At 34.6% G+C, this 17,420-nt stretch overlaps 1 protein-coding gene across 2 annotated transcripts; it reads left to right on the top strand.

Moving 5' to 3' along the window:
- The first annotated feature begins 210 nt into the window (after window positions 1–210).
- On the top strand, window positions 211–6,441 carry LOC145030516 (serine/threonine protein phosphatase 2A 55 kDa regulatory subunit B beta isoform-like). Of its 2 annotated transcripts, none has more exons than XM_078978875.1 (14): window positions 211–750; window positions 2,312–2,415; window positions 2,526–2,624; window positions 2,744–2,863; window positions 2,983–3,201; window positions 3,349–3,440; window positions 4,160–4,278; window positions 4,535–4,658; window positions 4,732–4,855; window positions 4,990–5,058; window positions 5,149–5,240; window positions 5,321–5,398; window positions 5,488–5,555; window positions 5,838–6,441. In XM_078978875.1, exons 1-14 carry the CDS (start codon window positions 633–635, stop codon window positions 5,984–5,986), a joined length of 1,575 nt encoding a protein of 524 aa, XP_078835001.1. In that variant the 5' UTR covers window positions 211–632; the 3' UTR covers window positions 5,987–6,441. The 2 variants fall into 2 exon arrangements, with proteins under 2 accessions (XP_078835001.1, XP_078834998.1); XM_078978872.1 differs by having other exon boundaries at window positions 212–750; window positions 2,983–3,204.
- The last annotated feature ends 10,979 nt before the right edge of the window (window positions 6,442–17,420 follow it).

Raw genomic sequence — 17,420 nt, 5'->3', positions numbered from 1 at the left:
CACTAACTCAGCCCCGGTCGTGTACAGTCTTCAATAACTATAGTTTAATAACTCTCAACTCAAGTCACAGCCTGTCACGTTATCTCCGTCACAAACCATCATTGGACATCCGCGTATACTTATCGTTGGATCCTGGTCGATCAGTGATTTAACACATATCCATCCGCCGTTGCTTTATCATCAACGACACAAATTAGAAGAGGGGAAAATGTATTATTGAGAGAGAGGGAGCTTGGGTGTGTGTTCGGAGGCAAAAGGAACGGTTTGGTCACTTCAGTTTTCCGAAATTCTCCTTCCCCATTTTAGAGAGAGAAAGTGTGAGAAGAAGAGAGAGAAAATAAAATCCCAATCTGTGAATGAAGCGATTTGGTGTTGTTCATGATGATGAGAACGATGATGCTCGTTAATGGATGAATGAATCTGAAACAGGCACCGTCTTTGTTTTTGTTTTTGTTTTCATTTTTGTTTGTTGATGGAATTAACTGAGGATTTCGAGGTTGCGATCTTGGAGAAATAATAATTGGACGAACGATCGGATGATGCTGTTGTTGATTTGATTTTACTTTGGATTCAGTTGATTGATTTATCGTTTAATTAATCTGAAAAGAAAAAGAAGAGGAGAAGAAGAAGAGATGAACGGTGGCGATGGAGGAGATGTTGCGGCAGCTCCCGAGGGTCCACCACCTCCGCTTGACTGGAAATTCTCTCAGGTATTTGGTGAACGCACCGCCGGTGAAGAAGTTCAGGAAGGTAAACTAGCTTCAATGGAGATTATTCATTTGAATTCTATTTATTATATTTCTATCTATCTATCTTTTTTTCCCGCATGTGGATCCACAGATTTGTATCTGATTAGGGCTTGAATGAAATATGTCTTTGATTTTGTTCGTGGATCGGCATATTATTGAATCGTCGGAGATTCTGGAAGCCATTAAACTAGGTTTCTGTAGACGTAGGTACTTAATATTGTTGTTGGACCAAAGCATTAGAAATAATAAATTTGCACTCGTACTTTGATCAAGTACTGTCATTCAAAATTTCCATTCAATTGCTTTAAATTAAATCGTCCTGGGGGGAGTAAGTATATGGAAGGCTTAAGCATTTCTTATTGATTCCATGCGTTTCAGGCATTATTCATGTTTCACATTATTGGCAAATATTAACTTTTGCTTGCATATGATTTCATAGGTGTAGATATACTAATAGGAGTCAGTAGTTTATAATATCTGATAATGCACACTGTACTTTTGAAGAAAATAAGAACATAACACAAGTTTGAATGTGAAGTGATCAACTTACTATGGAACAAGAGTTTCAGATTACCAAATAGGCAAAAAAAACAAGAGCTCTACTAAGGTTCAATGATCAAAGCACCTTTGGCAGAAAATGGGAAACAAACTAAGCAAAATAATGGCTAGAAAATTAGAAACAATCTGCAAGAGAAGATAGATTTGAATGAGTCAGTACTTCTAACGTGTGGAAATTTAGTAACAGTTGGAAACTTGTTATCCAATTACATGCTTGCTGGATTCTTCACCAATGAATTTGTGGGGTTCCACGCTCTTTTTTCATTGCTACTTAACGTTTATTTCCAATTCATAGAGCATAAACCGATAATTTTGTGATCATTATGCTGCCTTTGAATCGAGGTTCTATCATACTCTTCACATGAACCTGTCTGGAACTTTCTATAACTTTTAGATTCTATTCATCATTGAAACGTTTTTGGCACTCATACCAAACAAGAAATTGTCGTGCCAGACATAAGTCCACCTTGATTGCTTTTTGACTTTTGTTTTACTTCAGGGAAAGCCCCTTAGCTGTCCTTGTAAGAGGCAAACTATGGATCTTATTTTGTTACTTAGATTTACCCTGAGCCTTTGATGGTTATAGAAATGTTATTAATGGTACTCTAGTGCCTAATTGGTGATTTGTCAAGCTGTTTATTTACAACATGACATAAATGCTAAGATCTGCAATCATGTAAACACCATTGCATTTCTTTATTTATATAATACATGTACTGGATTTGTACTTTCATAAACTCTTTTAAGACCAGTCTGCTGTCATTTTGGTTATGGGTTTTGAATGAAAGATGCAAGTCCTGCTGTCATTTTGCAGGCCTATCAATATGATCACATCATACAAAAAGGTGTCATAAATGCTATTTAACAATCTTTTGTCTATACTTGTTGTGCTTTTGGAAATATAAAGCTCTAGTGAAGTACCCCTCTAGTTTAATCGTACTGGATTTTTCCACTTTTTTACATTATTTCATAGTACAGTGATGACAATTTTGCGCTTTTTGCAGTTGATATCATATCGGCGATTGAGTTTGATAAAAGTGGTGACCATCTTGCTACTGGTGATCGTGGGGGAAGGGTAGTATTATTTGAGAGAACTGATAAAAAGGAGGTTGGCCATGCAAGATTTGATATTTTTGGTGTTTTGCATGTCTTTATTTTGTCTTCTACTGTCTTAAGATTATGTTGTGACTCACAACTTTTCAATTCTTGATTGTGTAGCATGGTGGAAATAGAAAGGACTTAGAAAAGACTGATTACCCAATCAGCAGGCATCCTGAATTCCGCTACAAAACTGAGTTCCAGAGCCATGAACCAGAGGTTTTCTTTTATTCCATTTTCTTGAATTGTTACTTTCATCATTTTTGTTTATTCTTCTATAGTGATCCAGTAATCTCTCCTATAGTTTTATTTATTGATTTCCAACCTTTTGTTCTCAGTTTGATTATTTAAAAAGTTTGGAGATTGAAGAGAAAATTAACAAAATCAGATGGTGCCAAACATCCAATGGTGCACTCTTTCTTCTGTCTTCTAATGATAAAACCATTAAATTCTGGAAGGTAACCACTGTAACTCCTTTCTTTCGTTCCTCTTTTCAAATAAAATGACCCATTTGCTTATAATACAAATAATGTGTCTTTGTAGTTAAAGTTGTAAAAACTTATTTTGACTTTCACAGGTCCAAGAGAAGAAGATCAAGAAAGTTGCTGAGATGAGCATGGATACTTCCAATTCCAAAGCCACTGGAAATGGCAATGTTGGTAGTTCAACTGTTACTTCCAACCCTAAGCTGCATCTTGCAAATGGTGGATGCACTGACAAAGACAAATCTTACACTAGTTTAAGCAATGCATTATCATTTCCTTCAGGGAGCATTCCATCACTTCGTTTACCTGTGGTAGTTGTACCCTTGCCCTACCATCTTCTCTTTAATTGTATTTGTGGAAGTCATCATGTTTTTAGTCTGTCTTTTTGTCATCATCACATTGTTTTTTTATTGCTCATGTTGGTTATTCAGTAGTTTGACACTAAGGTACAATTGCAGGTAACTAGCAATGAGACCAACCTTGTTGCAAGATGTAGAAGAGTGTATGCCCATGCACATGACTATCATATCAACTCTATCTCAAATAACAGGTTTGGGTCATCAGTACTACTAAGTGTGTAACAAATTTATTTTTACATTTTAGGGCTAAACACAAGAAATAGCAATGTACTTTCATTTATCTGTCTGTTATTGCATCCTGCTTTCCATTCTTTTTATAACAGCATTGTACCTTCATTTTTTTCCCCTTATTAAAACACTTTATTTTGAAACACCAGAAATTACAGCATTGTACTTTCAACATTTAGTTACTGGCATATCATAATATAGCAGCAGGGAAAATTGGTTTTTGTTTGGATAAGGATGACATTGCTAGAGTTGGGTATATTTTTCAAAGTATGCTGATCTAATAGGAAAAGATGAAAGTAGGATGCTATTATAAAAAACTTAATGAAAATATGTTGATATTTCTTGCATTTAACCCTATTTTGTACTCATAATAGCAGCATACTTGCAATTTCTTACCCAAAAATAAATATTATTGCGAGTAATCTACTGTTTGTATACTTTTCAAGTTATGTATTATCAATAAAAAATTGTAAGTACGTTGCTATTATCGGTTTATATATATATATATATATATATATATATATATATATATATATATATATATATATATATTAGTAACGAGATTAAAGCAGGATTCCTGCAATTTGGGCTTAATTTGACTTGCACAAACATGTTGAGTCTTGAGTTTTGAATAATTGGGATGTGATGTTTGTTGATGATCCTTTTCTTTTATGCATATTAGTGATGGTGAGACATTTATCTCTGCGGACGATCTTCGGATAAACCTTTGGAATTTGGAAGTCAGCAATCAGAGTTTCAACATCGTGGATGTCAAGCCTGCAAACATGGAAGACCTCACCGGTACACTCTATTTTTAGCAAACAAAATTCATGCTAAAAAGAAAAATACTTATGTAGCAACCAACTTTATTGTATTAAATATAAACAGATTATTTTTGTTTTCCACAACCAGTTAGTATATTAGTGCTTGTATTTGTATGTGTGTGACAATATTTTCCTATTCCTTAGCATCCTTCATTTAAATATTTTGGGGTACTTGTTTTTGTTTGTGAGCAAACATTGATTGACTAGAACTTATGTTTTTTTTTTTTTGGCAGAGGTGATTACATCGGCTGAGTTTCATCCTAACCATTGTCATACACTAGCATATAGTAGTTCCAAAGGATCTATTCGCCTTATTGACTTACGTCAGTCTGCTCTATGCGATAAACATTCTAAATTGTAAGTTTCTTGTTTTTATTTTTTTTGAATAAATATAATTTTGGGGTGAATCCTTATCCTTATAATTGTATAGGTTTGAGGAACATGAAGCACCTGGTTCAAGGTCATTCTTCACTGAGATAATAGCCTCTATTTCAGATATAAAATTTGGAAGAGATGGAAGATATATTCTAAGTCGTGATTACATGACCCTTAAGGTTTCTGATTTGTTCCTCTTCTGTTGTATTATATATGTACTTTCTACCATGTCCATTTAAAATCCAACTCATCCGTTTTTTTTTTCTATAACATATAAACTCAAGTTGTATGGGTGTTGGTTTGTGTTGTGCAGTTATGGGACATCAACATGGACTCTGGTCCAGTTTCAACATTTCAGGTCCATGAACATTTAAGACCTAAGGTATACTTACTGTTCCCGTATGTTAATTTTTTTTTTTATTAGCATGGAATTGAGATGAGTAATGTATGTAGTATGTTATGTCGCCTACAGCTATGTGATTTATATGAAAACGATTCTATTTTCGATAAATTTGAATGCTGTCTGAGTGGTGATAGCAAGCGTGTAGCAACTGGTTCTTACAGGTAACATTCAAATATATCATATAATTCACACTCCACCCTGCCAGGTCATTATGGACTCACTTGTAAAAATTTATTCACAGCAACTTATTCCGTGTGTTTGGGTGCAATCCGGGCAGCACTGAAGCAACCACCCTTGAAGCTAGCAAGAACCCAATGAGGTATGCTGCCTAATATATTTTTTCTTTAAATAAATACTATAAGAAATGTGTGTTTGTTTGTTTTTAATAAGAGAATTTAAATCTTGTAGGAGACAAGTGCAGACCCCCTCAAGGCCTTCCAGATCCCTAAGCAGCATAACCCGGGCAGTTAGACGAGGTCAATCTTTTTCTTTCATTTCACACTCTCTACGACCACAAATTTCAATCCTTTTTTTTTTTTTGTGAAATTTGGTCAATATTTTATTAGTGACAAGTCAACTGGATAAAACTAAACTAAATTTTTTTACCTAAAAATGGAACAGGCTAGATCATTTAGTTTAAAAAGTCTGGCCTGTAAAACATTTTTGGTCTGCTAGGTCTTTTGTTGGGTTTTGATCGGATTGAATTTGTTAAGTCAGCATTTATTGACTAAAAAAGAAATTTGAATTTACTACAACAGGAGGAGAGAGCAACACCCCGGGAGTGGGAGTTGATGCAAACGGAAATTCATTTGACTTCACAACAAAGTTGCTCCATCTGGCATGGCATCCAACTGAAAACTCAATCGCCTGTGCTGCTGCAAACAGCTTGTACATGTATTACGCATGAAACAACATGCGCCCCCTCCCGTTTTAACAAATTTTTGGTTGCCAAATTCAGATCTGCATGCATGCATGGCTTTCTCTTTCTCATAGAGGAGAGTAAGCAGCCTTTAACTCAAAACATGGTTCAAGGTTCCAAACCTCTTTTCTTCAGGTCTCAACTTCCCGCTTTGCCCTTTGATTCCTTTTATTTAATTTTTTTCTTTTTGACCATTACATTACATTAGAAGGACTCTTGGTTCTCTCTTGTTTTTATGATGTTGTTGGGTTGGGTTGGGTTGGGTTGGGTTCAAGCGAGGATAACTGATTGGGATCTCCAGAAAGGATGGATGGATGGATGATTTTAGGTTTAGTACCTTTTTTTTTTAGTTTGGAAGGACCGCTGCCATCATCAACTTTTTACATTAATTATTACCTGTTTCATACAATTAAATTTTTTATCTTTATAAATTCTTTAGACCATCTTACCTTTTCATTTCATTTATTTGCTTTACTACTTTTAGATTTCATTTTCTCCAAATTCGGAATGCCCGCATTAATTAGGTTTTGAAGACGATCATGCCATTATTTGGTGTTTGGATGTGTTCTTGTTGTTTCACTTCAACTTGTAATAATCAGTTGCCACTTGTTTGACTAGCAGGAACTCCTAAATTAACTTAATTGTAGATATGTATGTAATTTTATCTTATTCTTTAGTATTTACTTAAAAAAAAAACAATATCAAGAAAATCTTATATACTTTTAATTTGGATTTCAAATCATAATAGTTTCATGAGAAAATTCTTTTAAGCATTTAACCAAGAAAATTTGAATTTTTGGAAAATGACCACGAGATCAGTAGAGGGGGGTCTGGCTCTGCTGATCGCTTTAAACATCTGAAAAACGGTGAATAATATCGAGAAATTGAAGTGATATCACTAAAAGACAAAAATATGGTCGGTATTATGGTTCGGGAGAGGTGGCGCTGTGGATCCATTTAACCCTATACGGAAGTTTAAATTTTCTGAAGAAATTGTAGTTGCTCCTCTCCGACAAATCCACAGAGCTGTCTCTACGGATCCCTGCAACACCTCTACAAAATTGTTGATTTCTCTGTAGATCCTACCATATTTTGTCTTGTAAGAATGCCACATCAATTCCTCGATACTATTTATCGTTCCTCAGAGGTTTAAAACGATTCGTAGAGCTTTTTCTATGAATCTCGTGGTTATTTTTCAAAACTCAAATTTTATTGGTTAAATGCTTAAAACTAGGGATGAGCATGAGACGGAACCGGTACTGACTCGTACCGTTCCCGATTACCCGAAAATCGAATTTGGTCGAAAGTCAATCCCGAGTATCGAACTGAATTAACATCACCGGTGCCAATACCGGGAATGGTACCGGTTTTCGGTACTAGTACCGGTGCCGGCACTACCGATTCCCGAAATTCATGTATTTGGAATACCAAGTACCATTCCATATTTCTACATTCGGTACCGGTTTCGGTAGGGTACTGGTACAGGATCGAGATTTAGGACAAACTGCTCATCCCTACTTAAAACACCCTCTCAATTTTGGTTATTTCAAAAAATTTCTATAGTTTCATGATTGGCTTTAAACGTGTTCCAAAGACAGTATTAGAGTGTCATTTAAAATAAACGGGAGAAAGAAAAACTTTTCAATTTAGAACAACAAAAATTACAATTTTTAAGTTGGGCCTGAAATGTCAAGGAACGTTTGATTGAGAAAATCTGTCTTCAGTTATTACTTATTATAAAAGCTTGGGGTTTTCATTTTTATATTTCTAACATAAAATTAAGAAAATAAGTTGAAGTCATAGTAGCCGTAGCCGAAGGTATAGCTGGATCACACATTTTTTTAGTAAGAGCTAATGCTTGTTTAGGGGATGAGTATTTGGACCGAATTGGTTTGACAAAATTGGTGGACTTTAGATCGGACCAGTTGAAGCTGATCTAGATCCGAGTTTTTTTGGTTCTTTGTATCCGTTGGACCGGTACAATTATAAGTTTATATGGTACAACTCATTGAAGTCTACTGAAAGTTAGTTTATCTATTTTACTATTACAATTGTAAGGGTGAATATTTAGATTGAACCGGATCATACCGACTTCTAAACAGAACCGGTTTTGTAGAAATTTGTGGAATTTGATGCAAACCTGTTGGGAACAGTTTAGATCTGGCCCAGAGGTCCAAATATTTACCTTTAGTCCTTTATTGTTGGTTATTTTGGTTGGACATTGCTTTACACCAAAAAAAATAAGACACCTACGTATAAGTTAAACTTGAGGATATACTCTTCTTTCGTTTCTTGACAACCCCTTATATAGGACATGGAGGTGAAAAAAATGAAAGCGGGGGAAGGAGTTTTCATTTTATTTTAAAAATTCTGAAAATGTTTTTGGATTTATTTTTTCTAATATTTTTTATTTTTTAATTTTAAATTTTTTTATGGCATACAATTATATTTGATATATTTTAACATAAAATGAAACAAACTTTTAATATAAAAATCAACATAAAATTCAAACGTGAATCAACATAAAAGAAACATTTTCAATAAGACACTTTTTACTACTTTAATAGTATTAAGATTGCAAACTTCTCTAAAGACAATGTGTACGTATTTCCTATAACATGTTAGCAATTGAATTTCTAGCTTAAAACATTTCATCTTGGCCAATTATATCCAAAAAAACCTTGTTGAACCACGTCCAAACATCCTCCTCCGAGGTCGTGAAGATTTTCGTCACCATATTTAGTGAATAAAATGTTTTTTCCATCTTTACAATGCAGAACATGCACGTACAATCAACATTTGATGCATCAACGGATAGTTTGATATATCTTTCAAAATGTGAAATCTACTTAAAAAAACAAATGTTCTTTTTATAACATTCAAGATGGATAAATAAATGAAATTGAATCGTTCTTTCTTTCCTCCAACTCCACTAACACGTTGCTAATCCGATGATATCTTTCATTACATTATGGAGCTAAAATTAGGGGTGACAATTGATGATACGATATGACAAAAATACAAAATACAAAATAAAATTTGAGGGAAACTAAAATTCGAATTTGTGTTCGTGTCAAGTGTAAAAAATACGATGTCATGTCGTGTTCGTGTTTGTGTTCAAAATTTGACATGAAATTGACACGATTTAACATTTCTCTGTCGTGGTTGCCGTGTTATATATGATTAAGTATTAATTAAATAAACTAATTGTTACTTTATGTTATTTTTGTTGTGTCATGTCTTGTTTGTCGTTTTTTAATCGGTTCGTTTTCGTGTTGGTTAAAACAAAACACGATACGTGTCGTGTCGTGTTCTTATTACATAAAACATTGTTGTGTCGTGTTTTTCCGTGTCAAACAAACACGACACGATGACCCGATTTGCCACCCCTAACTAAAATCTCTCTAGATTCGAATGCCAACTTGATTGCATACATTAATATAAGATGCATTAATATAAGATCCTGAACAAATCAAAATAGCATTATATTATTCGCTAAAAATCTATTTTCAATATATAAGTTACTAAAAAAAAACTTATATAAGTTGGTTTGAGCTATTTAAAAATACTATTATAAGTTAGTAGTATCCATGTATAAGTACATTAAACATTTATAAATAGAAAATTATTTTTTTGTTTAAATTGCTAATGAACATAAAAGACTGAAATCATTTGATTGTTTGTATAGATGAGAGATAAATAAAATCTTTTATAATATTTTATTAATAAAAATAAAAAACCGTTTTTTTTGTAATATTTATAACAAGGTAACGATGTTCTTCTCTCGCAACAAAAATACATCCTGGACCTTTTAGAGCGTGCGAAATTGTCAAATGCAAATCCAATGCCGACACCGATTGCCACAAATGCCAATTTGGCTCTTGGCGATAGCTCTCCGCTTGCTGATCTGGTCTAATATCGCCAAATTGTGGGTGCCCTACATTATGTTACCTTGTCTCGGCCCGACATCGCATATGCTGTCAATAAAGTGTTTCAATTCATGCACTCTCCTACAGAAAACCACTGGTCTACCATCAAACGTATCCTTCAGTACTTAAAGGGAACCTCGACTTACGGTCTTCACATCCACCAAAATTCAGGAACTTCTCTCTATGCCTACACTGATTCTATCTTTACTAACCTCAGTGCGTTTTCTGATGCGGACTGGGCTGGCTGTCCAGGTGACTGTCGATCCACGTGGGGATATGCTATATATATTGGATCGAATCTCATCTCCTGGTCCACGAGAAAGCAAAAGACCATCTCACGTTCATCCACCGAATCTAAATACAAAGCCTTAACTGATATAATAAATGAATTCACATGGTTATAGAGCTTGTTACATGAGCTTCGGGTCCCTATGAAAAGAACCCCAATATTGTGGTGTGATGATCTAGGTGCGACCTACCTGTCAGTGAATCCTGTGTTTCACGCGAGAACAAAACATGTTGAAGTAGATTTTCACTTTGTCCGGGAAAAAGTCGCTCAAGGAAATTTGTCTGTTAAATTTATTTCCACAGATGATCAGATTGCAGACATCTTCACAAACCATTATCATCTCAAAGATTTTTAAATTTACAGAACAAGCTACAGGTCTCATCCCGACCTTAGCTTGCGGGTGGATATTTAGCTAGTACTTTATGTATTGTAGAGGGTACCAATGTGTAATTTAGTCTCTCTCTCTCTCTCTCTCTATATATATATATATATATATATATATATATATATATATTGAATATAGAAACACAATCATACGATTGTTAGAGGATGAGGCTTTTCATATTCTTGAATCTTGAGCATTGATTTTGGTCCACTCATGCATGCTATTTTCGATCATATGGGACAACCTTTTTTTTTATCAATAAAAGGTTCCCATGTCATATAGGAATGAAAACTACATGATTTTTTAGTATTTAAGTATCATGTACAAAGATCCATAATTATAACATTACTAAGAAAACCAGATGATATTTGATACGTTCACAGTCTTTCTTCTCAACATTAAAGAATGTCCGCTAGCTCTTAGAAAAGGAAAAAGAAAACATTATGAAGTTTGCACTATATTTGACTGAAAAAATGGCAGCTAACGCCATCCACCTACCTTTGATCTTATTATATGAGTCCTCTTCACACACAGGGGATCTAAATGTATAACAACATCGGGATGAAATTGAATAAATCTTTATTTTTTCTTCCTCATCGCTAGAAACACATAACTAAATTGATCCCATAAATTATGTATATATCATATGAATATACAACATCATATCTTAGTAAATTCTTGTGAAATATTGTAATGAATTAATCCTATACCATCCTTTAAACTCATAGCAGTATCGATACTAACGAATGAAAAGTATGACATAGGTTAACACTAGAATGAAGGATCTTAAGGATAAAAGACCAAAAAGCCCTGATGCTTGTATATCAACAAATAAGTACGGAGAGGTTTTTGAAGGTTTGAGGTTATTGTAAGCATTGATTTCCTGTAACCTAAGTATGAAAACAAAGTAATTAAAAACCCAAAACCAGAAAAAACATATAGATAAAGTCTAAACATCATGAGTGTATTTGGCACAAAAAACCCTAAGGTTTCGTGTGAGGTTCGGACCAGTTCGTACCTTTTAATTTGTGATGGTTGCAGATGGATGGGAAGATGATGACGCGATGAAACTCCGATCGCCGTCTTCGCTCTCCGTCGTTGCTTGGGCCAAGTTGCTACTTCTTTGTTCTTCGGTGTGCTCAGGTGGCCGGGATAAGTAAAACTCTACCGTGTCTCTGCCTAGGCCGCTGGTGGTCAACACTGTCACAAATGATCGCTACATCTAGAACCCTCTGATTCTCCAACAAACAAATAACATTAGAGAGAGGGTGAAATAAAAAAGAAGAATAAAAGGAGGGGAGAGCAGTAGAGTAGAAAGGAAAAATGATGTGATCGGCTCTAGAAACACACTTGAAGACAACAGAACAAAGCAGGTGGCAATTGCAAAGGGAATGTGTAAAGAGATGGTTAGAAGAAATCGGAGGCAATGCTACCATAAGGATCTAAATCGATTGAAAGGTAGACAAAGAACTAGACTAGGGAGGTGCAAAAAATATTGTGGCCGAGTTGTGAGAGACCCTAAAACTACTATTCATAACTCGCATGTCTTTTAATATATTTATATAATATAATAAAAAAATTGGATTGGTTTTGTTCACTAATGAGTATAATCTTCGAATTGGATAAGGCTAATTGATATTGATAGATTTATATTTTACAAAACTTTTAGAATTTGGAAAAGTATGAAAACAATATCTATAAGTTTTCCAATTTATGATAATTTCAAAAATAAAAAACTTCTATTTCAATTTTTAGAATAAGTAAATCGAAAACGTTTTCAAAATTAAATTTTTAGAAAAAATTTATGAAAAATAATGTATGTTTCCGTAACCATAATAGGCAAAAAGTTCTCTTTTCTTAGTCAAACAATTCATATAACCAATTTTATCAACTTGTATCTCATACTTAGCAATTTTATAAATAAAATTTTTAATTAATTTAGATTTTTTTTAATCTGTTAATAACAAATTTCAAATCCAACTTCTAAAGTTTGGCATGTTGATGTAAAAATTGAATAATTACACCCTTTGATCACTTAGTCAAGTAATCATTTGTTATTGTCCTTTCAAGTATTTACTTATTAGGTGCATTTTATTCACTTGTTTTGCAAGTGGAGTTCCATAGTTTTATTGCATTTTAGTTTTTATTTTGTAAATTTCCAAAATTGCTTGTGTATCAATCAGATCTAATTGATGGTGCGGAATTCCAATCAATTGGATGATGTCAGATCAAAATAAAAGAGAAGGAGAAGAATAATTAAGATGAATCTAATGATGTATTCAATAATATGATTGATGCTCCATATACATAGATTCTCTCACACACATTCTTCTTCTCTCTAATTTCTCTATCTTTTCTCCTAGCCTTACACTCTCACATGCACTCCTCTATTTATAGCACTCCCAGCAGTACACGAGTGTACAGCTGCACACGCGTGTACGGCCGTACACAGGGTGTGCGGCCACACACACATGTGCAGCCGTACACAGCCACAAAATTACATATTACATTATAGAAAAATATATTTTCCTAGAAAAGCAAAATATAAACCATATTTTTGACCCAACAATCTCCCCCTTGGTTTATAGCTTTCCTTTCTAATTGGCCCAACAAACTCCCCCTAAAAACTAGTTGACTTTTCTTGTTAATCTTCATTGGGAGCTTGGCTTCAGCATTAATCTTCAAATTTCTTCACAGCATCAAGATGAACATATGAATCTTCAATAAATGACTTCTTTTTGAGCATTTGGGATTTCTGCAGAATTTGACATTGAACGCACATTGGGTGAGGAGGCATCTTGTAGAGATTCATGAAAGATGGAACTTTCAGCTTGATAATCTTCAGAGAGAACAGAGAGAACGAATCTTCTGGATCACTTCCGCAGGTTTATAGATAGCAACAGACTGATTGAGGAAGCTTTAATGCAATCCGTCACATAATCTTGAAGTCAGCTTCACCTTGCTTCTGGGGATAAAGGATTGAATGTCGAAAGAATAATCTTCATTTCTTGCTCCTTCGAATGAGAATTCTTTGATGATCACGGATGAAGCTTTGGCTCAAAAATCTCGATACAGTCTCCACGAGTCTCATCTACGTCTGAAATCATTTTTCAAGACAAAAGAAAACTAAAAGAAAAATTAGCACACAAAAAAATATTTTTGGATTTTTGATATTTTCTGAAAAAATAAAACAGAAATAACAATATTTTTATTTTTAATTTTCTATTTTTTGTTTGATTTTTGAATTTTTTGATTTTTGATTTTTTTTTAAAATTCTCCCCCTAAATTTGTGCATAGAGAAAAACTATGAACAAATTTAACAAAAACAAAAATATTTGAGATCAAAATGTTAGACAACCTTAATCTGTTTGTTAGTACCTTCCCCTTCATGAATATATCTGGTTGATCGTCGATATTGTGGTCCACTTAAGCACGAAAAATTGTGACAAATTTTGGACATGCTATAAGTGACAAGACAAGTTAATCCTATGTTCCTAGATAAAACTTCCTAAGGACCATTCATATGACGACGACCAAGGATATTGTTGTCCACCTAAATTGAGCAGTGAGATCTACAGACAATCTAGAATTGTTAAATTTTAGATGTACTAGAATATGTTTCCCGCTTCCTGACATACTCCAATAATCAAGAACTTCCGAGATAATCCTTACTTTAGGTGAGCAGACTATTATTCATAGAGAGGATAGATTTGGATTATTATTAATTATAGTTTTTATTAAAGGGATTGAGAAGTAGAGGGTTGCATATGCTGTGTACCAGGTCGGATTGTTAATCACACAAAGGAGACAACATATCGCTAACAGATGGGAAGAATTTCATAGATATAAGATGCATAGAAATAGATTTGCATATGTTGCAGTCCAGGTCGGATCTCTTCCAATCACGTAGAGGAGGCAACATGTGACTAACAGTAAGAAAGAAAGAAAATAATTTTCTACAGACCTACTTTATCGGAATTCCCCAGTCGCTCTGTCAATACCGGAATTAAGGACAAAATCCGTACATCGAGGAAAAGTAAAACCACAGTTCTAGATACGGGTTCTTTAATGTGACTAGTGGATTCTCATGTATATCTCCCTGCTTAACCTATCTAAGCGTCGTATTGTCAAGCTAAACGAATCTATCTATGTCAAGATTTGTCAAGTCATTTGATTTCTTAAGTTCATCTGCACCTAGTCAAGTCCATTAAAACCCTTCGTGCCTACCAGCACATCGAACACATAGCCTAGACAATTCAACTTTGATACTTTACACAGACTCAGATTGCCCGTTATCACTTGTTGATATCACTTCCCAAACAATACCTACTAAAGAAAAACTATAAGAAAATGAAAAATTGTCTTTAAAACGAATCATAGTACGATAAATTCAGGAGTTTAGAGAAGAAAACTCAAACCGTAAGTCACCGAATGAATTTGCATCCAAAAGGTCTGAGAACAACACGCATAATCTCAGAACAGATCCAAAAATTCTTCATGTCATTAAGCACTAACCCCATTTGTGATCTCTTCCTTTCCTCCTATCCCGCAAAGGACACATACTCTCAAACAAAGTTTTGAGTGTTACACAATTGAGGGATGTCCCCTATCATGTGCCTGGAACAGCCACTATCAACAAACTGAAATCTGATGATATACCTCCATAGCTGATCTGACTCAGAGCGGGATCAATTGGTCTTTGGAACCTAGTCCATTTTGAAACCGGGTTGACCTTTGTCATATTTGCAGGGTACTCTCTCCCATGACATATTCTGCTTATCACAAACAGATGACGTGGAAACGTTAGAGTCATTAGGTGATTTGGGAGATTGAACCTTTGGAACCCATTTGTAGTTAGGTTTGACCGATTTTTTTTCGATCCGATGGGTGCCTCGGCACTTGATTTTAAACTTGAAGCCGATCGTCGAGATGACTTTGACCTAACCGGTCTTGGCTTCACTGGAGCATCTCTTGGATTGGGCTTCTTGGTCGGCATTCCCTTCTTGCCTTTGGGATTTGGATTCTTGGCCTTGAAAGTTTGATTCTTGGCCTTCTGCGTGTTCCAGTCAGCATTGTCTGAACGTGACCTGGAAGGGTTTCTTTTGACGTATCTCCCTCTTGGCACGTTCTTCCAGCCTTGTGCATAGTAAGGAACGTATGCACGATTAGAATAATTTCTGGCAATATGTCCAAGTGTTCCACAGTGAAAACAAGTCTTTTTCTTCACTGTGAAGTTGTTTCTTCCTTCCCCTGGTGGCGTGTCCTTGCCTTGTCTCTGGTTGTTCACACATGCATACTTACAGCAAGCCGTCGGCTTTGCTTGTTTTGGAGGCCTGTATTTCTCAACAGCAGGTTGATCAGAAGCAACTGAGTTCGAAGCAACAGATTCAGAGTTCAAGGAGTCATTGTATTTTTCAATAGTTTTCTCATTGTTCTCATCTTCTGCTACTTTACCTGCACATGTAACAAAATCATTAGAAACGTTCACTTCATTCTTTTCTGGCACAACCGCAACATGTTTCCCATATTGTGTTGGATTAGTGTCTAAGTCCATAACTGTTTTGGTATGTACTTGACCCGATTATGAGCATGGTCCTTTTGGGTTGCCTTCACTATAGCAATATGTAGGATGATTTAAGAAGAGAAAGGTTTAAATATGATTTATTAATATATTATGAGAATAATATATTAAAGGAGAAATCATATTGTTTAATTAATATTGGTCAAGAATTAATTAAGAATTACTTTTGTGGCTAAAAGAGATTAATTAAACTTAGGGGACTGAAGTTGTAATTATAAGATAATTATAATTGGGCTATGGATCACCTAATAATATATAGGTTGAACGAATTCTATGGGAAGCCCATTAGAAATCGTCCAAGGGATATGTTTAAGGAGTCCATGGGCTGCTTAGGGCCTAAGCAGTCAGATTAGGGTTTCCTAGTTGTAAACCCTAATAGCCTACATGTATAAAAGGGACCCTTAAGCCCCAAAAACGTGGACAACACTTCCATTAGGGTTTCCAGCCGTTTTTGGTGCCTCTTGTTCTTCTACTCTTCATCCAAGTTGCATATGGTGTTTGTGACTCCATTAGAGGTACTACATTTGTGGTGCTTGCTTTCAAGAGCTAAGGAAATTCAAGGAACTAGTTGTTATTGCTATATAACAACAAAAGGTATGTATTCTAGCTTTATATATGAATTTCGAAAATTATAGTAGCATGCCAGGTTTCTTTTTGTGTTCATAAAGTTGTATAACTAATAGTGAAAACATAGATCCAATACTAGGGTTGCATGCACACATAGGATTGTTTGTATAAAACCCATCAGTGGTATCAGAGCCATTGGTTTTTGTTTTCAATTAGATTTTATTCAAATTTGTGAACTTGACATATTAGGGTTTATGGCTAATAAACCCTAAAGGCTAGGTAATTTTCGCAATTAGGGTTGCAAAACCCTAGATGGCGATTTTTGCTAGGGTTTCCCAAATCCTTTCCTTAGCCTCCAAGATTTTGAAATCTAGGGTTATCCAACCCTTGGATTTCGAAATTACCTCCTTCCCCAAGGTTAGATCCTAAATTTTAGGGATTTGGATAATCCCATATCTTGTAATTATCTTTTAATTGTTAAATATGGTAATTAAAGATCTTGAATTATCCCATCCCTTATTTTCGAGATTTAGAGAGGGATTCAAGGGATTAGGATATCTTAGATGTATAATTGTTAATTATCCTCATGATCTAGATAATCCCTTGTGATTTAATAATTTAAATTAATTGTTTAATTTATGGTAATTATTAAATCAAGAGTTTTAATATTT

This window comes from Lactuca saligna, chromosome 1, assembly GCF_052625555.1.
Source record: "Lactuca saligna cultivar CGN05327 chromosome 1, ASM5262555v1, whole genome shotgun sequence".
NCBI classification, from domain to species: domain Eukaryota; kingdom Viridiplantae; phylum Streptophyta; class Magnoliopsida; order Asterales; family Asteraceae; genus Lactuca; species Lactuca saligna.
Note: the sequence above shows the minus strand (reverse complement) of the source record. Positions and strands in the feature narration are given on the sequence as shown.